Consider the following 23,665-nt stretch of genomic DNA (forward strand, 5'->3'; position numbering starts at 1 on the left):
GGACGGTGACTGTGCTGACGTTTGTAGATGGTGACACTTGGGGCACTCGCAGAGCATCAATAGTGACATTGTCACAGTTCTTGGGGAGAGCAGATGCAGTCAATGAGCCTCATTATGAGGCAGCGGTCTACCGCCAACTCTGTAACACTGTTTCCGCTGCATGATAACCGGGTGCCACCGTAGGACTCCACGTAGGACTCCACGGGAATGGGAACACTGAAGGATTGTTGCCAACGGTGCCGGTGCTTCACTGAAAACACTGCTGGTAGGGGCCTGAATTCCCAGCAGGTCATGCTTGCTGGGAGTACTGGGCCCCTACCAGCGAACTCAAAGTTTGACGGTATGGAAAGGGTGCCAGTACGTTTCTACCGGCACCCTTATTTCCAGACTGCCAACTTTATAATGAAGCCAATAATGCAGGAACCTTTAAGGATGATGGTTCGGTAAAATATGGCGGAAACAGGAACACACAATGTAATGAACAAGCAAAGAAATGCAGGACTCTGATACGCAATAATTATACAATATGGAGGTGATCCAGCTGTGTCTCATGTCTGGTGGGCTTAGTAATAGGAGATTAGGTTGAATGAGAAATTTGTGTGTTTGACTTCAATGAGGAGTCAGGTTTTGATTAAAGAGTGGAGAGTATCTGGTTGTTGTGATAGGGTTCAAGGTCTAGTCTAATATTTATTATTCTTCACTACTATTCTTCAGAATGAGAGGTTCCCAAGTCAAAATGGTGGAGGTGGTGCTGAATCTTGATTGGTGGATTTGAGAGCTTCAGACCTCCACCAGGATTCTAAACTGCCTTTCATTGTTCTCCTCATGTGGGAAGGTCCTCGTTTGCTCGGCTCCAGTAAAGACCTTCTGAGAGAGAGTTTTTGGTTATGAAAACTTTAATATTCCCTGTTTAAGAGTGCTGATCTTCGTGGGACAAGCTCAGCTGATGATTTGGTGGGAGCGCAGCGTTTTTGAGCTGAGAAACTTCATTACTCATTTTGAAAATTCTTATTGTAGGTATTTAGTTAGCTAGGTATTTAGGATAAAACATTGAGACTTCCGGATATAAAGACTTTCTGGCTTACTAAGACTTTAACTATTATTATCAAATCATTACATCTGCTGGGAAGAGATCATTTATGTTCTTGCAAATACATTTAATATTGAGGCTGCTTTACTTCCATGTTTAAGAAGCCGAGGTTAACTGTGCAGCAAATTACTAAGAAACGCTAGATTAATATTTGATTTCATTGCGCAATTGGGAATGAGAAAAATCTCAAGTGACGTTCTTAATGAACAGCTAAATGTTCAGCAAGCGGCAGCGCATTAGTTCAAAAGTTAACCTCAAAAGGAGTTATTAGGATCGTCAGTACACTTGTCAAGTGGTAGTGTTTCAGTTATTCTATCGTGGATATTTCAAGACTGTTGCGCATGTGTCAGGGAGTTGTGTTGACACTTGGAAAGACTTTTTACAGTGGCGCAGGTTTTTATGATTAGTGGCACAGTTATTTTTTCAACGCGCATGTGGGAAGGGAGTCCCGTTCATATTGTGAGCATGCGTATTGCAGTGAAAGTCCAACGAAGATTCTTTCTAGCCGCCGCCAGGTATTAGATTGAAAAGTTTATTGATCGGTTTTGAAGCGTGGCGAGTGGGTAGAAATTCTGAACTGTTTAAATGTACGAACTGGAAAACGATCTTAAATGCTGATCCTGACAGATCGAATTTATGCTGCGCAACAAAACTAAGAATCCATGAACACAGTCAGTTGGGTAAATGTGTCCTAGCGTAAAAGAGTATATGAACATTTCTAGAGTGTTATGAACTTAAGTTGAGAACAAGGAATTTCTACACATCTACATTGAGAATGCGTTCGATCAGAAGCAGGCGTCTGTCTTTTATTTTTTTCTCCAAATTCCCCTTTCCCCCGGGAGAGTTGAGTCTTCAGCTGAATATCTGATCAGTTGTTGGCTCGAGATTCTTGAGGGATCTGTGGGGCTCAGCATCTTCCGCAGACGGAGAAAACAGGACTGGACACTGTGGACCTGTTGTGCTACGCGATGTTGTGCTATTGTGCTGTCGTGTTTCAGTTAAAAAGGGGGGAATGGTTGCAGTGTCTTTGTTGCACGTATGTAAGTGTTGTTTGTATATTGTATGCTGTTGTTTTGAAGTAACAAAATACAATAAATTGTGTTATTAAAAAAAAAAAGGATGCTGGTTGTTCCCAATAATAGGGTACCTATGAGGGGCCTGTGTCGTCCTCGCTCACTTTGCGTGCACCCTCACCTTGTGTCTCATGCGTGTGGCTCTTATGATGCTTGTGGTTAGTGTGCACAATGGTTGGTACAGTGCCAGCCACTTTGGTGCAGAGAATGCTTGGCGTTGCCGTAGTGCCTCGCTCCTTCTTCAGCACTGAGATATGTGCTGCAGCTTTCAGCTGAGAAGAGGGGACCATTCCAGAGGCGTTCCCACTAGTAGGAAGACTGCATGCAGAGGAAGCATGTTTGAAGCCGAGCTCGGAGCGCGTGGTTAATATTCGGGCACTTTATGCGACGGCGCTCTTCTCGGTCTGGTCCTGTGTGTAGAAGGGAGCCATCTGTAATGTTGACTTCTGACATGAACATCCAGCTCTGCTGAGCTAGTCCTGCAGCTTTCCTGGCAGGGCGGCCCTAGTGCAATCAAGGACATGGCCTTGGAGTGCTTTTGTAATGGTAACTCGTTTATGTCGGGTTGGCTTGGTGCTGATTTACCGTCCGATGCCAGTCCACAAGATCAGGACTTCTCAAGGCGTCGTAGGCCAGCGGGTACCTCTCCCGGCTGCTCAGCAGATACTATTCTAGGACATTGGACAGGGCTCTTACTCTGGGAGGTTTCCTGGGAGGACCTTGGCCTCAGCACCACTTCACCCTTCCCGCGTAGTTTCTCTTCAGTCAGCGATGCCCCAGATGATGGCGTTTCCTGAAATGTCTCAAGGGCGGTCTTTGGACCTCTGTGTGTCTCTGAACTGAACAGTCTGCCGTGTCTCTGTACATGGCTTCCCTAGTCTCGGAAGCGCTCCTCTTGCTAATCAGGTGCCACTCTGCCTGCGATTGGTGTTGGTGTTGGTGGTAGCTGGTTGCTGTCCCCTTTGCAAGCATCAGGCTCAAGAGGTGGGTTTTTGGGGCGCATAGTGCAGTGCAGAGGGTCTGTGGCATGTGCTTACTATTCCAAGATGTCTGCCATTCTTTATAACGTTACCTACTTTGCATGATGGGGACACGTTCCTCCTTCCGGTCTTGTGGTTTCTACGTTGTGCAGATGCGGCTGCTGGCTCGTAGGACATGGTACGATGACCCTTGTTCATGGCATCCATGTTTGCCATTGCCCTTTGGTGCTTGGTCGTCTCTGTTGGGCTCTCTAAGTCTGATGCAAAGCATGTCTCACAGCTGTGTTTGCCCCTTGGCCACGCTGCCATTCTCAAGGTTTCTTTGAGGCAGCCAGTGGCATCCCTGGGAAGCGTCACGTAGATCTTGGCACCAAGAAGCATAGTGATGTGATTGGATGTCCAGTGTACGATGTTCATTCAACGCCCGTTTTCTTTCCACTGCATTTTTAGCCGAACATTTTGCCCGGAAAAAACTCATTGAAAAATATGGGGTGTGGGGGAGTAAAGGCATATATAGGCTGGGTGGGAAATAGGGAATAAATAATAGGTTTGGGGGACAACACCCAAAATAAACCAACGTATTAGTTTCTTCTAGGAAACATTTAGTACAGAGCACTGTATCCTCCTACCCACTGGACCCATTGTGATCTGCCATCTGAACCATGGCCTACGCTACTCATAGCTACCAGGGGACTTGGCTCTAGGACCTCATCTACCCTTATGTCTGGCTGAGTGGCCCCTAATTCATCGGGGGCGATGTGATGTGCCGGTGAATCCACATTGAAGGAAGTGGTACCAGTTTCACATGCTATGGCTACATCTAGTGAGACACGTGCAGTGGGAACAGCCTTTTAATGAATCTATGTAGATCAGTATAAATGAATGCGTTTCACAGAGTCTGATTACAGGGTGAGATATTTAACACATGCCTTTGCTCTCACCCACATCTTGTACAGAAAGTCTCTTCAAATACACTCAAGTGGCATAAGAAGGTCCTTGGTCCTGGCATGGTTCTGTGTAGATTGTGGAGGGCAGTGGTGGGGAATGATTGTGGGGTCAGTCTGGTTGGTGGATGGAGAAAGGGTGTTTGTGTCCAATTGCTGGGCCCTTTCATGCTCACATGAGCAAGCAGCACTGGCAGGTCTTCTGCTTGGGTCTGTCCGGACCGACCGCATCAGATCTGGTGTCTGTACTCCTTTGCAGATTTGCTTGTGCTGTGTTGGCGGTGGTGGCAGTGTATGCTGGGCCTTCCTGGCCCTGGCTGATGAGTGGCTTGGTTAGCTGGGCTTTCGGCCTAGTAATGGGTTGAAGGTTATTTTGTTGTGCAGGTGCTTGGATCTCTGAAAGGTTGACCTCCTCAAGGAGAGGCTGCCGTTCAGGGCTCGGATTCTCAAAAGCTTTCTGTGTTGCAGTAAATGTTGGTCCAAGGTCAACGTCCACCTTTTGTATATTGTTTTCTTGAATTACATTTGGGATCTGCCCTTTGATTGATGCCTGCAGGTTTGTGAGCTGCTCCTGGATTGATGCCTGTGGGTTTGGGAGATGCTCCTGGATTGATGCCTGTAGGGTTGGGAGCTGCCCCAGGATTGATGCCTGTAGGTTTGGGACCTGCTCCTGGATTGATGCCTGTAGGTTTGGGACCTGCTCCTGGATTGATGCCTGTAGGTTTGGGACCTGCTCTTGGATTGATGCCTGTAGGTTTGAGAGCTGCTCCTGGGTTGATACCTGTAGGATTGGTAGCTGTTCTTTGATTGATGCCTGCAGGTTTGGGAGCTGCTCCTGGATTGATGCCTTTAGGTTTGGGAGCTGCTCCTGGATTGATGCCTTTAGGTTTGGGAGCTGCTCCTGGATTGATGCCTTTAGGTTTGGGAGCTGCTCCTGGATTGATGCCTGTAGGTTTGGGAGATGGTCCTGGATTGATGACTGTAGGTTTGGGAGATGCTCCTGGATTGATGCCTGTAGATTTGGGAGCGGCTCCTGGATTGATGCCTGTAGGTTTGGCAGCTTCTCTTGGATGGATGCCTGTAGGTTTGGGAGCTGTTCTTGGAGGGATGCCTGTAGAATCGGGATCTCTGCTTGGATGGATGCCTCAAGATGTGGGAATTGCTCTTGGATGGATGCCTGTAGACTGTGTATTGGCTCTTGGGTCGAAGCCTGTAGACTTGGCATCTGGCTTTTGATGGATGCCTGAATATGTGGGAATTGGTCTTGGATAGACTCTATTGGCTCGTGGAGTGATGTCTGTAGACGTAGGGTCTGGTCTTTGATGGATGCATGAAGATTTGCGATTTTCTGTTGGATAGTACCCTGTAGAATAGATATTGGCACTTCGATGGATGCCTCTAGGTTTGGGATATGTTCTTGAATGGATGCCTCTAGACTTTCTACTGGCTCTTGAATGGAGGCCTGCACATTTTTCCTGTGGTCTTCGATGGATGCCTGCAGATTTGGGATCTTGTCTTGGATAGATAATTCTAAACTTGAGATTGGCTCCTGGATTGATGCCTGCAGATTTGGGATCTGCTCCTGAATGGATGCCTGAAGATTTGGGATCTGCTCTTGGGTAGATGCCTGTAGCGTTGGTAGGTGCTCTTTAATGGATGTTTGCAGAATTGAGAATGGCTCTTGCATGGATGCCTTTAGAAATGGGATTGGTTCTTGGATCGACGCCTGTATTCTTGGTATCTGTTCTTTGGTGGATGTCTGTAGGCCTGAGATTGGCTCTTGAATTGATGTTTGTAGACTCTGGATCTGCTCTTGGAGAGAGACCTGTAGACTTGGGACCTGCTCTTGGATGGAGGCATGTAGAGTTGTGATTTGATCTTGGATGGATTCCTGCAGACTTGGAACATGCCCTTGGATAGATGAGTGTATACTTGGGATCTGACCTTGGATTGATTTCTGTAGAATTGAGATTGGCTTCTGGGTGGAGGTCTTAAGACAAGCCATCTGCTCTTGGATGGATGGCAGCTCTTCTAAGTGTGCTGATATCGTGTTATGAAGTTCAGCCACTTCGCAATGAATTGAAGGCAACAGTTCATGACCTTCTGATAGGTTGCCTTTGGGTTCAGTAATCAGTTGTGAAACTAAAGTGACATGCCCAGAAGATGCTGGCATTTGTCCAAGAGTCGTTGCTGTCTTCTCTAGATATGTGCTCATCGTTCCTGGGATTGCCACATTTCTATCTGTAAGTGGCAATGCTTCTACCCTAATGCCTTGTATATCCCCCTGGTACATCAGAACACTGTCTTGTAGTGATCCAGCTTGCTCATGTAATCTGGTCACTGGGATCTCCGCATCCGCAGATTGAAACAACTGGTCATTGACCATGTTGTGCAAGTTTCGGTCCCTTGCATGTTCCAGCTCGACTGCATGTCCTCTTCCAGTAACCATTGTTTGACTCTCCCGGAGCTGTTCTGGAGTCTCCACGGTATTCAGAACATCCTTGGGAATATAACTTGTCAGGGAGTTGACCAATACCTCATCACCATCCTCTGTTATCATGACCCTCTCTGCCCTTATTATTGCGCCCACGTTAGGTTGTGCTGCCGCCAGTGTCCTAGTCTCTTTCGACAAGCTGACGTACCCACTATCAGTCGGTGGTTGTGCAAGTTGATGAGCTCTTTCATTGTCCTCTGAGGCACCTTTAACATCTGCATCCCCTGTGGATTTTTTCACATTGAAGGATGCTGTGGAGTGCCCACCAGCCATGTGGGACTCCACCAGTCCATCCTGGCAGATTTTGAGAGCAGTCTGGTTATGAGCATTAATCATGTGCGGCTCAAGAAACGTCTCTTGGTCCCTCTTATCCTGCGGCCATTGTCCATTTCCCACCATAACCTCACTGCTGGGGTTTACATGGCGTCCTGCCAAGTCTGTTGGAGCCACTGGGAATTGTGTGTGCTCCTCTCTTTCCCGAAGGGATGTGAAGTTCTCCTGTCTGGAAAGGTGTGAGCCTAATGAAAGCTCCATCTCCTCCTTGGCGCTCGAGTCTCCGCTGGCAGAGTTGGACATCTCACCATTCACTTGCTCGCTATCTTCTTGATGGAGCGCTTCCCCGTGGACCTGAAAACCACTGCCTTTGTTGTTCAACTCCAAGTTGGTGTCCAGTGGTGATGGCGCTAAAACAAGAAACAAAATACATTCGTAAGAAGTCAGTTCAGTCTCCCTTCAAAATCCTTTCCAGTGTCACCCAAAGCTGTCAACACCCCTAAATGTCAGCATTTGTTAAAGGATCCTCTCCAGAGCTGGAAAAGAATCCTGCCTCATGTAGGGATCCTCTCCAGAGCTGGAAAAGAATCCTGCCTCATGTAGGGATCCTCTCCAGAGCTGGAAAAGATTCCCGTCTCATGTAGAGATCCTCTCCAGAGCTGGAAAAGATTCCCGTCTCATGTAGAGATCCTCTCCAGAGCTGGAAAAGATTCCCTCCTCATGTAGGGATCCTCTCCAGAGCTGGAAAAGAATCCTGCCTCATCTAGGAATCCTCTCCGGAGCTGGAAAAGAATCCCTCCTCATGTAGGGATCCTCTCCAGAGCTGGAAAAGAATCCCTCCTCATGTAGGGATCCTCTCCAGAGCTGGAAAAGAATCCCGTCTCATGTAGAGATCCTCTCCAGAGCTGGAAAAGAATCCTGCCTCATCTAGGGATCCTCTCCAGAGCTGGAAAATATTCCCGCCTCATCTAGGGATCCTCTCCAGAGCTGGAAAAGATTCCCGCCTCATCTAGGGATCCTCTCCGGAGCTGGAAAAGAATCCTGCCTCATCAGGGATCCTCTCCAGAGCTGGAAAAGAATCCCTTGTAGGATCACAGACTCCTTGAGACTGACTGTCATTCGGAAACCATTCCCTGCAGGCGGAGAGACAGGGACTCTGTGTTCCCAAAGACCAGTTTCCTAAGGAGAGAAGCTGCCTCTGGTGAGTAGCCTGGCTTGACTTTGCTGCACAGTATTTGAGGTTGAGACACTGCGAGCTGCTCATTATGTTGGTGAGGGATTTAATGTAACATTTCTGTGGATTCCTATAGTGGGGGCTTAGGACCAATATGCACCTCTTTAAGCTAATGACACATTTCCCCTCTGGTGGCCATTCCCTCCCGACTTCCCCATCCCTCTGTTTCTGAGGCTCCATCAGAGTTTTATCGCAACATCCAATTATGTTTGCAGTCTTCCCCTTTTTACAGCATAAATCTGTTCTGGGCACACATGCATTGCATAATTCTGCCATATACTGGTATGGTCAGCAAGCTGGATTTTGATTGGTGGTCAGAAGGCCATGTGATCGGCTTAGCTATAATCTGAAGTTTACTAATGATGGGTGAAAACGTTTGTGAGGCTTGGTGATTGGAGCAGCGTTTGCCCCTCTTGCCCTAGACAACCTTTGGTCTCCAACCCCCATCATCTACTAGTCTCTTTCCCCTCCTAACCTCTCTCGGGCGGATGATCTGTGTGACGCATTTCTATTGGCCCGTCTGAGGGCCACGTCACCATCCCACCTATCTTTTGAAGCAGGACAGACTTAACTGTGTGGACTGGCGATTAGGAGGAAGACAGAAGGTACATCCACGTGGCCTCTTGACAAGTCTCGCGCTCACCATCAGGTCTCTCCCACTTACTGTGCATCTAAGATGTGACACAGTGAGTACACACACTTTCACTGTCCTTTTATTCTCTCCTTTTAGCCCCTTTCCTCCAGTGTCCATATCCCTCAGAGGACCACGACTGTCGCTCATGATCGCTAGTTGCCATATTTACGGTCGACTACCCCATTACGCTGACCACCAAATAATCTATGAACACCTTTTATAAAATACACAACTCTTAAGGAAAACCTGGAATCATTCATGATGGACACATAACCCCAAGTTGGACGAAAAGGTCACAAATCTTCAAACTTCCTTGATCACGGCCTACAAAGGGTTGTAGCTCTCTAGCTCTACTCTGCCCACCCCTCATCCTACTGCAACCCAATCCAGGGTGGGAGTACACTGCAGCTACTCGGGTCCATACCAAGGCAAGCAAGTTTACAACCAACATCTACGTAAATAGGGTGACAATGAGACAGGCAAAGCAGCACCTCCTGACCTGTTTTGCCAAATCCTTTTTCAGGATCAAGGATTACAAGCTCCCTCCAAACTGATCATTGGGACGTTCCTCAACCATAATGATAGTTCTTTACCCCTTCCATGACCGCCCCTGCCCTTCAGAGCCGTCCAGTAATGTAGGCTCGTCGATGATACACATTAATTCACCCCCCCACACTCTGAATCACTGTATCCGAGAAGTGGGAACTCCTGTTGCAAGATGTCCCTTGACTGGGTACCCCAGACTGCTTAGCCACCAGAGGTTCCAGCCAGATCCCTGCTGAGACATCCGGTCCACAACTTCGCCAATAGTGCCTTCCCGCTCCACAAAGTCTCTCGCCATAGCCCGGTTCCTTGCCAAGCAACACCCCCGGTTTCCATCACAGACTCCTAAACTGAAGTTTCCTTTCACTCTGCTTGGCCTCATAAAATGCTGCAAACACATTCACTGCTTCAAGGAAGATGACCCCATGGCTCTGGGGATTACAGCAATGTGGTTAGACTCTCTACCTACCCCCAGGATACAAGATCCTCTACAAAAACATTGGAGATCAACCCAGAGGTTAAGTAGCACTGGCGTTCCTAGTTCTGCCTTTGAGGACATTTCAAAGCAATATTGAACCAAAGCGAACGCCTCGGTCACCCAGATCATCACCCACAGACTGCCTGGCATAGTGCTCAATTCCTTAAGAAAAGATTGGACTTCCTGCCTTCAGCCGGGAAGATGCTTGTTGGAGTGAGAGAAGTCTTGAGTGCATCCCAGGCCATGGAGAAACCTGAGAGAAACATGAGGGATTCCAAGACCATGGAAAGACCTGCAAAGTGGATATTGTAAAGGAACGCGAGGCCGTGGGGAAGCCTAATGAATGTCTGCTCACCAAAGATCCTGCAGAAAGCAGAACCATGGGTAAACTGTGGCGACGTGGAATGAAGAGACTGACCAAGTGGTGCCATAGTGGTTCCTAAAGACTTTTATTAAATGAAAAACCAAACCTATCTATCCATAACTCTAAGGGGATTTCCCTACCTAAACTAAAGAAACTCGGGTGCTCGCCAGGAAGTCTGTGTGAGTCAAAACAAAAATGCACCTCCCTGGTCACAAATGCTCCTACTCAATCCCTCTCAGTACAAAACAACACCATAAAGTCCAGCTACTGTTTGTAAACTAGGAGAATGACTCCCTTCTCCTGAATGCAAAGTGTCCGAACACCTCTCCGATTGTTCAAAGCAAACGTTACATAAATGTTCTGAGTTCTCTGTAACCCAACAGAAAGTCAAATAATCACATACATTTCTCACGGGGCTAGGAGAATGACTCCTTTCTCCTAGCTGGTTCCACAATGTCTTTCAGAGTTCTTAATAAGGTTTGTAGTTCCCTTGTGGAGGTTTTCACAATCTCTGGGTTTTGCACATCTCTTGATCTGCCTCCACTGGGACAATGAAGCTGTTCCTGGAGTCCCTCTCGACTTTCCAGCACCACACTTTATTGTAAATGGACTGTGAACTGTATCACATAAATGGTTTACTATTTTCTCTATTTCTTTATGACTTTGGTGTCTCAAAGGATTCTCGATTCTCCGGGCTTTTCAGGCAAAAAGGAAATGACAAAGAAAATGTTTCTTCTTATCTTCAGGCAGGCAAAGCTAAGGTCATGAACTGAAAAGACGACACTCCTCGCAGAATCTGGTGCAGACCAATCCACAGTGTGTGACAGACTTAAGACGGAAGATAATTGGGGTTTGGCTTCATGGCCCATCCTTAAGAGTATTTTGGGCTGTGCCCACGAGGACCTCTACGTCTCGATCAATGAATGTCTTCCTGAGAACTCTGTTCTCGTCAATGATGCTCCAGAAGATCCGCTGATGGGTTTTGGTTTCTTCTTATTGTACTTGGAAAGGTAACCCCTGGAATAAGTTTCAAGGAGCGTTTGGTTTCTGGAGCCGTACTCTTAATTTGTGTGCGTGTTCAGCTAACATTTCTATACACCCTCCTGACATTACTGATGTCCTCTGAAGCTCTTAGGTTTCCCTTGGCTCTCTCCCAGACTTTTAATAATTCCTGTTACCTGGTGCTTGGTGTTGGCAGTCTTCACCATTTTGGCCTGGGTTGTCGTGATGGTCATTCGCTCTTTTCCGCACTAGTCACATCTCGCCTCCTGTGCCCTGTACAGCTGACTGTCGGGAAGCGGACCAGGGACTCGACCTTCCTTCCCTTTATAGATCGTGCAGTCACCACCTCTCAGTTCAGATCTGTGTAGGTGGCTGTGCGTACGGGTAGGGTTAGCGGTTTCGGCACAGTTGTTGGATTGCCTAGTCCTTCCACTACACATCACGCCACCAAAACCCAATCTCTGTCCCCCTGCAGGGCCCATTCTCAGCCGATAGGTACAACGCTTACCAAGCATCCCACAGGCAATATATTTCTGGTTAGCTGGGGTGTTCTCCCACTCCTCTTGCTCATCTTGACTCTCACCCACCGGCCACCAAGATTAATTATTATTTTTGGTGTTCTGCCTTTGTGTGGGGCATTTATGCCCCTCTTTGTTTCTGTTCTCCCCACGTCCAACACTCCCTCGGCCTGCAAGATGTCCTTGTGCGTTCCCTTGAAACACACCCTCCTCGTCTCGAGCTTCTGGAGCCTGCCTTTGGGTTTTCTCTCGCCTTCAATCTTGCTCTGGTTCTTGATTTCTTCCTCCGCCTCGACTGTTCTCTCTGTCTCATTTTCTCTCTCAGGTTCTGGTACTCTCCTCAGTACCCTTCCTGGTACTCTCCCTGGTACTCAGCCTCGGTACCCTTCCACCTTAGTTTGTTTCTGACCCCGATATAGTAGGGCCCGCCCTGACATAACGTCCATTCCATCGACTACAGCTGTTCTGGTACTTTTCCTGGTCGCCTGTATCGTTCTTGAGTGCTTCTTCATCTCGGTCTCTAAAACATCAGGATGGTTCGATGTTTCGCAATAACACATGTTTTGGATATGTGTTTAGACCCGTATGGTTAAGGTGCTATTGTCAGCCTACAGGGTTGGGGTTTAAAGAGCTTAGCCTCCCAATTGCGTCCTTATACACAGGAGAGGAGTCTCTCTCTCTCTCTTCATGAGATCCTCCCACATGATACCACCTCTAGGGGGACTATTTGTTAGCAGCCTGACGTCCCTAGCATCATGGAGAGGGGTTCTTCCTTGGGGAGAAATGACGCCATCTGAAGGATCGTCACAAAACCCAGGAGGGGACTGCCCAGGAAGGCATATGATCGGATGGACTTTAAAAAGACAGGGTTTATGAACACTTTTGCTGGCGGAATTTGGAAAACTCCTTGGTTGTAGCTTCAGGAACGCCAGAAGGCTCAATGGCTCATAAAGAATAGGTTTCAATGTTCTGTTGGCCTTCAACTTTGGTCATTCAAAGAGGGAGTGACTGGGAGGGACAGAGATTTCTAAGAATATGTCCAAAGCGCTTTATCTTAAGCAAACTGATAACCGCGCAGTGCCGGGAGCACCAAGAAAACACCACTTTATCTGATCCTTGACACTTGTTTTTAAGGGTTTCCTTATTTTGTTTAGAATATTTTCCTAATACCTAAAGGTAGATCTCCAACCACTAATCTTACATTGAGAACTGTAACAAAGCCTTGTTAAATTAAACTTGTGCTTTGCTCAAAAACCCTACACACTCTCAAGAAAGCCTTAATTTCCCACCTCCTGAAGAAACCGATTGGTGAACCAAATATATAGGCCAACTACTGTTCCATACCTAGCCTACCATTCAAAGCCAAAATCCTAGAGGAATTGCACTTCTAAAGTGAGTCTCACTCATGAATGAGTTCCCAACGGACTTTAGACGAGCCAGAAGCATGGACTCCAACCAGCTTTGCTTTGGAAATCTTTGAAAAGCTCTCCTCCTGCTATCTCCTAGTGACCTTTGACACCATTAAGCATGGCATCTGCATCCTGTCTCTGGGTGAGGTAGTGGCAGGTCGCCATTGGCATACCTACTTCTACGCCCCACAATCTACATTTTGGCATCCCACCAGGTTTAGCTCACCATGGCTTTTTATTGCCTAAAGAAAACCACTGGCCATCTTTCAAGATCCCTCTCAAACAATATTTCTCTTAATTCCCATTTCCAGCAACTAGAACCTAGCCAGTTACCTCCATCAGAATCACGGCTCGATGTCCGTCCGATGTTTGTCGTAACAGGGAAAAAAATGAGCTCCGACTAAGCAGGACCCAAACGGGTCTGATCTCCCTGCATTGATGGGTCAGGCTCTTTCTGCTTCTCATACGGTTAAGTATTTGGGTTATCTTTATATCTGACCTATCTTTCCATCCACAGATCAAGGCCCCCGTGACTGGAGCATATTTCCAACTCCATAGGCTTTCGAAAATTCTTGCCCCTCCTTGACTTCCATCGCAAAGTGATGACGTTCCAGGAAGTACTGCTACACCGATTGGGGTCTGCAATGGCCTCTATACAGGTGTGCCAAACTGCTACCATGGACATCTTCCACTTGTCTAGAAGAAGCATCCAGAATGGTCCTAGAACTACAAACAAGGGGAAGTACCGCGTTGCAGGCCTAACAACCTTCTACTGGTTGCCATTCGAAGAAAGGATTGAGTAGGCTTATTTATTTTTATTTTTTACATTTGTAAAGCGCACTGCAGCCCGGAGGCATAGAGGCGCTGAAAGCGGTGCGTAGGAAGGCTTGATTAAGGGTTACAAAAAAGCCACCCCAGAAGGGTTCTTAGAATATACATACAGTGTTACAGATACATAGGTCCTAGGTAGCAGACAAAAAACAGGCACATTATTTGAAGAGACTAGTCTTGATGGCTTTGCGAAAGGCTTATCACACCACATGGAGAATTGGGACGTCCAATATTGGATGATTTTGATCTGTAAGCTCCCTACAGAAACATGAGATCCTCTGGCTCTAATCCCCTGCAGATGCCCAGAGCAAAACACAAGCGAAAAGGAGGAGGCATCCAATTCAGTGCCTTGGAGCAACCTCTTTCCAGAACTCGGACGGCAGAACAACCTCTTTCATGTCATTAAAGAAGTAAAGACCCTCCTGTTCCGGAAATCATTTACCTCCCATATCCCTCATAGTCCTACTGCACTTCTCTTCCCAACTCCCCCCTTAAGGCTGCGGGCGGCTTTACTTTCTCATATTTGCCACTTTACACAATACCAATATCATCTAGGATCTCCCATTGTCCTTAAATAGTTTCAAAATGAAAAGAGCCTGGTTGGCATCGACTTTGGGGTTTATCTGGTACCAGCGTTTCCTTGTGCCATTGATGGTGCCCTGAGCTTAAAGAAAGGGATAACCCCATACAACCACCAAGAAGTGGCAGCTGACTAGTGTCCCCCCCATAGGCTCCTAGTTCCACCAGCTCCTCCCCACCGAGGGACATCATTCCTTTCACAATGTCCTCTCGACTTTTCGTATCCTCTGGCCTTGAATGTCATCTCACTGAACCTTCAGTGACCCCTACCCATTCTTAAAGGCCCTCTGACCATCCCTTCAATGCCCTCTGACCTGGAGCTTTATCTGACTGTACTTTCAGTGACCTCTACTCATCCTTTCAGGGCCCTCTGACCACCCCCCTCAGTGCCCTCTGACCTTGAATGTCATCTCACTGTACCTTCAGTGTCCTCAACCCATCATCTGACCATCCCCTCTGAGCATGAGTGGTGCCTCACTGCGCCTTCAGTGTCTTCTACCCATCCTTTCAGGGCCCTCTGACCATCCCCTCCATGCCCTCTGACCTGGAGTGCTATCTCACTGTACCTTAAGTGACCTCTACCCATCCTTCCAGGGCCCTGTGACCATCACTTCGCTGCACCCTGACTCTCACACTCTGACCTTCAGTAGCCGCAACACATCTCTCAGTTCCCTCTGACCTTCAGTGGTGGCCGTGCTCGCTCCCTTTCTGCCCTCTGACTTTCAGTGGCGGCTGTGTTCCCTCCCTTTCTGCCCTCTGACCTTCAGTGGCGGCCGTGTTCCCTCCCTTTCTGCCCTCTGACCTGCAGTGGTGGCCGTGTTCCTTCCCTTTCTGCCCTCTGATCTGCAGTGGTGGCCGTGTTCGCTCCCTTTCTGCCCTCTTACCTTCAGTGGAGGCCGTGTTCGCTCCCTTTCTGCCATCTGACCTGCAGTAACAGCTGTGTTCGCTCCCTTTCTGCTCTCTAACCTGCAGTGGTGGCCGTGTTCGCTCCCTTTCTGCCCTCTGACCTTCAGTGGTGGCCGTGCTCGCTCCCTTTCTGCCCTCTGACCTTCAGTGGTGGCTGTGTTCCCTCCCTTTCTGCCCTCTGTCCTGCAGTGGTGGCCGTGTTCACTCCCTTTCTGCCCTCTGATCTGCAGTGGTGGCCGTGTTCGCTCCCTTTCTGCCCTCTGACCTTCAGTGGAGGCCGTGTTCGCTCCCTTTCTGCCCTCTGACCTGCAGTAACAGCTGTGTTCGCTCCCTTTCTGCTCTCTGACCTGCAGTGGTGGCCGTGTTCGCTCCCTTTCTGCTCTCTGACCTTCAGTGGCGGCTGTGTTTGCTCCCTTTCTGCCCTCTGACCTGCAGTGGCGGCTGTGTTTTTGCTCCCTTTCTGCCCTCTGACCTTCAGTGGCGGCCGTGTTCACTCCCTTTCTGCCCTCTGACCTGCAGTGGCGGCCGTGTTCGTTCCCTTTCTGCTCTCTGACCTGCAGTTGCGCGCCGTGTTTTTTGCTCCCTTTCTGCCCTCTGACCTGCAGTTGCGCGCCGTGTTTTTTGCTCCCTTTCTGCCCTCTGACCTGCAGTGGCGGCCGTGTTTGCTCCCTTTCTGCCCTATGACCTGCAGTGGGATCTTTCTATCATTAGTACCTGGCGAGGGACAATCAGATTGTTATAAACTATCTGATTGGCTCTCCATGAGTGTTCCCTGACCTCTAGTACTTTCTGACCTGTAGCGGCCTCTGACCTTCAGTGCTTGCCACTCGTTAGGTCATTGAGGGGTCTTTCCAGGCTCTGACTGGCTTATAGGCCAATGCCGGAAATACAGGCCCAACATGCTACTGTGGGTCAGATGGATGTTACCTCACTGTGCAGCTAGTGCTTTCGACCAGGGTTACCGGACAAATGTTCATTGAAATACACATTTTGCAACACATTTGACCAACATCTCTGCTTGTGTACTACTCAAAAAGCCGGTCACGGAAGGGTTGAATTGCTCTTTTTGACTGTGGACCACTTTTTCAGTGGTGGCCAAATCAATTTAATGCCCCATTCCAACCTTGTTTCTTTCCATTACAAGGTAAATGGAAACCACCCCAAAATATGGGTACCGTACCCCCAGCCCGTGTAATGGAGGAGTGTACTCACCGGCTTTTTCTGACCCTGTGCTCCGCTGGAAGAAAAAAAAAGAATTTCAAAAGTGATGGAAGCACACCCTGCCCCGATTACCATGCATGTGACTGCTCGCCCCATACTGCCCCAATCACTCAACTCGCCATGCATGTGACTGCTCGCCCCATGCTGCCCCAATCATTCCTCATCATCCTTCTGACCTCTCACACCTAAAAGTCCCCAATGACTCAATCTCACCATGCTTCTGACCACTCACCCCATACTGCCCCAATCACTCCTCATCATCCTTCTGACCTCTCACCCATAAAAGTACCCAATGACTCAATCTCACCATGCTTCTGACCACTCACCCCATACTGCCCCAATCACTCATCTCGCCATGCTTCTGACCACTGACCCCATGCTGCCCCAATCACTCCTCATCATCCGTCTGACCTCTCACCCCTAAAAGTCCCCAATGACTCAATCTCACCATGCTTCTGACCACTCACCCCATACTGCCCCAATGACTCATCTCACCATGCTTCTGACCACTCACCCCATGCTGCCCCAATCACTCCTCATCCTTCTGACCTCTCACCCATAAAAGTACCCAATGACTCAATCTCACCATGCTTCTGACCACTCACCCCATACTGTCCCAATCACTCATCTCGCCATGCTTCTGACCGCTCACCCCATTCTGCCCCAATCACTCCTCATCATCCTTCTGACCACTCACCCCTAAAAGTCCCCAATGACTCAATCTCACCATGCTTCTGACCTCTCACCCCATGCTGCCCCAATCATTCCTCATTATCCTTCTGACCTCTCACCCCTAAAAGTCCCCAATGACTCAATCTCACCATGCTTCTGACCACTCGCCCCATACTGCCCCAATCACTCATCTCGCCATGCTTCTGACCGCTCACCCCATGCTGCCCCAATCACTCCTCATCATCCTTCTGACCTCTCACCCCTAAAAGTCCCCAATGACTCAATCTCACCATCCTTCTGACTCTCACCCATAAAAGTACACAATGACTCAATCTCACCATGCTTCTGACCACTCACTCCATACTGCCCCAATCACTCATCTCGCCATGCTTCTGACCACTGACCCCATGCTGCCCCAATCACTCCTCATCATCCTTCTGACCACTGACCCCTAAAAGTCCCCAATGACTCAAGCTCACCATGCTTCTGACCACTCACCCCATACTGCCCCAATCACTCCTCATCATCCTTCTGACCTATCACCCATAAAAGTACCCAATGACTCAATCTCACCATGCTTCTGACCACTCACCCCATACTTCCCCAATCACTCATCTCGCCATGCTTCTGACCGCTCACCCCATGCTGCCCCAATCACTCCTCATCATCCTTCTGACCTCTCACCCCTTAAAGTCCCCAATGACTCAATCTCACCATGCTTCTGACCTCTCACCCCAGGCTGCCCCAATCACTCCTCATCATCCTTCTGACCTCTCACCCCTAAAAGTCCCCAATGACTCAATCTCACCATGCTTCTGACCTCTCACCCCATGCTGCCCCAATCATTCCTCATCATCCTTCTGACCTCTCACCCCTAAAAGTCCCCAATGACTCAATCTCACCATGCTTCTGACCACTCACCCCATACTGCCCCAATCACTCATCTCGCCATGCTTCTGACCGCTCACCCCATGCTGCCCAATCACTCCTCATCATCCTTCTGACCTCTCACCCCTAAAAGTACCCAATGACTCAATCTCACCATGCTTCTGACCACTCACCCCATACCGCCCCAATCACTCATCTCGCCATGCTTCTGACCTCTCACCCCCTCCTGCTCAAAACTCTCCTTGCACTGTGCCCCTGATGTCTCACTGCATCCTGCACCATCTTTCTCAATCTCTAATCTTGCCATGCCTCTGACCTCACAGCACTACCATGTCAACCTGCCACTCCCACACCTACTAATTGCAGCCTCTCATCACACTCCTAGTTCATCTCTCCATCATGCCATCGACCTCCCAGCAGGCAAGCCTCTAACTCATGTACCATCACATGCCGAGTCCACACCTAGCAGACACATGTACCATCACGTCCCGAGTCCACACCTAGCAGACACATGTACCGTCACGTCCCGAGTCCACACCTAGCACACATGTACCGTCACGCCCCGAGTCCACACCTAGCAGACACATGTGCCGTCACGTCCCGAGTCCACACCTAGCAGACACATGTACCATCACGTCCCGAGTCCACACCTAGCAGACACATGTACCATCACGTCCCGAGTCCAAACCTAGCAGACACATGTACCGTCACGTCCCGAGTCCACACCTAGCAGACACATGTACCGTCACGTCCCGAGTCCACACCTAGCAGACACATGTACCATCACGTCCCGAGTCCACACCTAGCAGACACATGCACCATCACGTCCCGAGTCCACACCCTACAGACACATGTACCATCACGTCCCGAGTCCACCACACCTAACAGACACATGTACCATCACGTCCCGAGTCCACACCTAGCAGACACATGTACCATCACGTCCCGAGTCCACACCTAGCAGACACATGTACCATCACGTCCCGAGTCCACACCTAGCAGACACATGTACCATCACGTCCCGAGTCCACACCTAACAGACACATGTACCATCACGTCCCGAGTCCCGAGTCCACCACACCTAGCAGACACATGTACCGTCACGTCCCGAGTCCACACCTAGCAGACACATGTACCGTCACGTCCCGAGTCCACACCTAGCAGACACATGTACCATCACGTCCCGAGTCCACACCTAGCAGACACATGTACCATCACGTCCCGAGTCCACGCCTAGCAGACACATGTACCATCACGTCCAGAGTCCACACCTAGCAGACACATGTACCATCACGTCCAGAGTCCACACCTAGCAGACACATGTACCATCACGTCCCGAGTCCACCACACCTAACAGACACATGTACCATCACGTCCCGAGTCCACACCTGGCAGACACATGCACCATCACGTCCCGAGTCCACACCTAACAGACACATGTACCATCACGTCCCGAGTCCACCACACCTAACAGACACATGTACCATCACGTCCCAAGTCCACCACACCTAGCAGACACATGTACCATCACGTCCCGAGTCCACACCTAGCAGACACATGTACCATCACGTCCCGAGTCCACACCTAGCAGACGCATGTACCATCACGTCCCGAGTCCACACCTAACAGACACATGTACCATCACGTCCCGAGTCCACCACACCTAACAGACACATGTACCATCACGTCCCAAGTCCACCACACCTAGCAGACACATGTACCATCACGTCCCGAGTCCACACCTAGCAGACACATGTACCATCACGTCCCGAGTCCACACCTAACAGACACATGTACCATCACGTCCCGAGTCCACACCTAGCAGACACATGTACCATCACGTCCCGAGTCCACACCTAGCAGACACATGTACCATCACGTCCCGAGTCCACACCTAGCAGACACATGTACCATCACGTCCCGAGTCCACACCTAGCAGACACATGTACCATCACGTCCCGAGTCCACACCTAGCAGACACATGTACCATCACGTCCCGAGTCCACACCTAGCAGACACATGTACCATCACCTCCCGAGTCCACACCTAGCAGACACATGTACCGTCACGTCCCGAGTCCACACCTAGCAGACACATGTACCATCACCTCCCGAGTCCACACCTAGCAGACACATGTACCATCACGTCCCGAGTCCACACCTAGCAGACACATGTACCGTCACGTCCCGAGTCCACACCTAACAGACACATGTACCGTCACGTCCCGAGTCCACCACACCTAGCAGACACATGTACCATCACGTCCCGAGTCCACACCTAGCAGACACATGTACCGTCACGTCCCGAGTCCACACCTAGCAGGCACATGTACCGTCACGTCCCGAGTCCACGCCTAGCAGACACATGTACCATCACGTCCAGAGTCCACACCTAGCAGACACATGTACCATCACGTCCAGAGTCCACACCTAACAGACACATGTACCGTCACGTCCCGAGTCCACCACACCTAACAGACACATGTACCATCACGTCCCGAGTCCACACCTGGCAGACACATGCACCATCACGTCCCGAGTCCACACCTAGCAGACACATGTACCGTCACGTCCCGAGTCCACACCTAGCAGACACATGTACCATCACGTCCCGAGTCCACGCCTAGCAGACACATGTACCATCACGTCCCGAGTCCACACCTAGCAGACACATGTACCGTCACGTCCCGAGTCCACACCTAGCAGACACATGTACCGTCACGTCCCGAGTCCACACCTAGCAGACTAATGTACCATCACATCCCGAGTCCACACCTAGCAGACACATGTACCATCACGTCCCGAGTCCACACCTAGCAGACACATCTACCATCACGTCCCGAGTCCACACCTGGCAGACACATGTACCATCACCTCCCGAGTCCACACCTGGCAGACACATGTACCATCACGTCCCGAGTCCACGCCTAGCAGACACATGTACCATCAAGTCCCGAGTCCACACCTAGCAGACACATGTACCATCACGTCCCGAGTCCACACCTAGCAGACACATGTACCATCACGTCCCGAGTCCACACCTAGCAGACACATGTACCATCACGTCCCGAGTCCACACCTAGCAGACACATGTACCATCACGTCCCGAGTCCACACCTAGCAGACACATGTACCATCACGTCCCGAGTCCACCACACCTAACAGACACATGTACCATCACGTCCCGAGTCCACACCTAGCAGACACATGTACCATCACGTCCCGAGTCCACACCTAGCAGACACATGTACCATCACGTCCCGAGTCCACACCTAGCAGACACATGTACCATCACGTCCCGAGTCCACACCTAACAGACACATGTACCATCACGTCCCGAGTCCCGAGTCCACCACACCTAGCAGACACATGTACCGTCACGTCCCGAGTCCACACCTAGCAGACACATGTACCGTCACGTCCCGAGTCCACACCTAGCAGACACATGTACCATCACGTCCCGAGTCCACACCTAGCAGACACATGTACCATCACGTCCCGAGTCCACGCCTAGCAGACACATGTACCATCACGTCCAGAGTCCACACCTAGCAGACACATGTACCATCACGTCCAGAGTCCACACCTAGCAGACACATGTACCATCACGTCCCGAGTCCACCACACCTAACAGACACATGTACCATCACGTCCCGAGTCCACACCTGGCAGACACATGCACCATCACGTCCCGAGTCCACACCTAACAGACACATGTACCATCACGTCCCGAGTCCACCACACCTAACAGACACATGTACCATCACGTCCCAAGTCCACCACACCTAGCAGACACATGTACCATCACGTCCCGAGTCCACACCTAGCAGACACATGTACCATCACGTCCCGAGTCCACACCTAGCAGACGCATGTACCATCACGTCCCGAGTCCACACCTAACAGACACATGTACCATCACGTCCCGAGTCCACCACACCTAACAGACACATGTACCATCACGTCCCAAGTCCACCACACCTAGCAGACACATGTACCATCACGTCCCGAGTCCACACCTAGCAGACACATGTACCATCACGTCCCGAGTCCACACCTAACAGACACATGTACCATCACGTCCCGAGTCCACACCTAGCAGACACATGTACCATCACGTCCCGAGTCCACACCTAGCAGACACATGTACCATCACGTCCCGAGTCCACACCTAGCAGACACATGTACCATCACGTCCCGAGTCCACACCTAGCAGACACATGTACCATCACGTCCCGAGTCCACACCTAGCAGACACATGTACCATCACGTCCCGAGTCCACACCTAGCAGACACATGTACCATCACCTCCCGAGTCCACACCTAGCAGACACATGTACCGTCACGTCCCGAGTCCACACCTAGCAGACACATGTACCATCACCTCCCGAGTCCACACCTAGCAGACACATGTACCATCACGTCCCGAGTCCACACCTAGCAGACACATGTACCGTCACGTCCCGAGTCCACACCTAACAGACACATGTACCGTCACGTCCCGAGTCCACCACACCTAGCAGACACATGTACCATCACGTCCCGAGTCCACACCTAGCAGACACATGTACCGTCACGTCCCGAGTCCACACCTAGCAGGCACATGTACCGTCACGTCCCGAGTCCACGCCTAGCAGACACATGTACCATCACGTCCAGAGTCCACACCTAGCAGACACATGTACCATCACGTCCAGAGTCCACACCTAACAGACACATGTACCGTCACGTCCCGAGTCCACCACACCTAACAGACACATGTACCATCACGTCCCGAGTCCACACCTGGCAGACACATGCACCATCACGTCCCGAGTCCACACCTAGCAGACACATGTACCGTCACGTCCCGAGTCCACACCTAGCAGACACATGTACCATCACGTCCCGAGTCCACGCCTAGCAGACACATGTACCATCACGTCCCGAGTCCACACCTAGCAGACACATGTACCGTCACGTCCCGAGTCCACACCTAGCAGACACATGTACCGTCACGTCCCGAGTCCACACCTAGCAGACTAATGTACCATCACATCCCGAGTCCACACCTAGCAGACACATGTACCATCACGTCCCGAGTCCACACCTAGCAGACACATCTACCATCACGTCCCGAGTCCACACCTGGCAGACACATGTACCATCACCTCCCGAGTCCACACCTGGCAGACACATGTACCATCACGTCCCGAGTCCACGCCTAGCAGACACATGTACCATCAAGTCCCGAGTCCACACCTAGCAGACACATGTACCATCACGTCCCGAGTCCACACCTAGCAGACACATGTACCATCACGTCCCGAGTCCACACCTAACAGACACATGTACCGTCACGTCCCGAGTCCACACCTAGCAGACACATGCACCGTTCCGTCCCGAGTACACACCTAGCAGACGCATGCACCATCACGTCCCGAGTCCACACCTAGCAGACACATGCACCGTCACGTCCCGAGTCCACACCTAGCAGACGCATGTACCATCACGTCCCGAGTCCACACCTAGCAGACACATGTACCGTCACGTC

General features: G+C 50.1%; 1 protein-coding gene across 2 annotated transcripts in view; it reads right to left on the bottom strand.

The window, feature by feature from the left end:
- Positions 1–3,978: 3,978 nt before the first annotated feature.
- The window catches only part of PALM3 (paralemmin 3), a 479,251-nt gene continuing 459,564 nt past the window's right edge, over positions 3,979–23,665 (bottom strand). For both annotated transcript variants that reach the window (XM_069604395.1, XM_069604393.1), the window contains exons 6-7: positions 16,565–16,589; positions 3,979–7,264 (exon numbers count right to left, since the gene is read on the bottom strand). In XM_069604395.1, coding sequence (XP_069460496.1) covers positions 4,260–7,264; positions 16,565–16,589 — 3,030 coding nt within the window. In that variant the 3' untranslated portion in view covers positions 3,979–4,259. The remainder of the gene's footprint in view (positions 7,265–16,564; positions 16,590–23,665) is intronic.

Source organism: Ambystoma mexicanum, chromosome 3q, assembly GCF_040938575.1.
Source record: "Ambystoma mexicanum isolate Mex_15411 chromosome 3q, UKY_AmexF1_1, whole genome shotgun sequence".
Classification (NCBI taxonomy): domain Eukaryota; kingdom Metazoa; phylum Chordata; class Amphibia; order Caudata; family Ambystomatidae; genus Ambystoma; species Ambystoma mexicanum.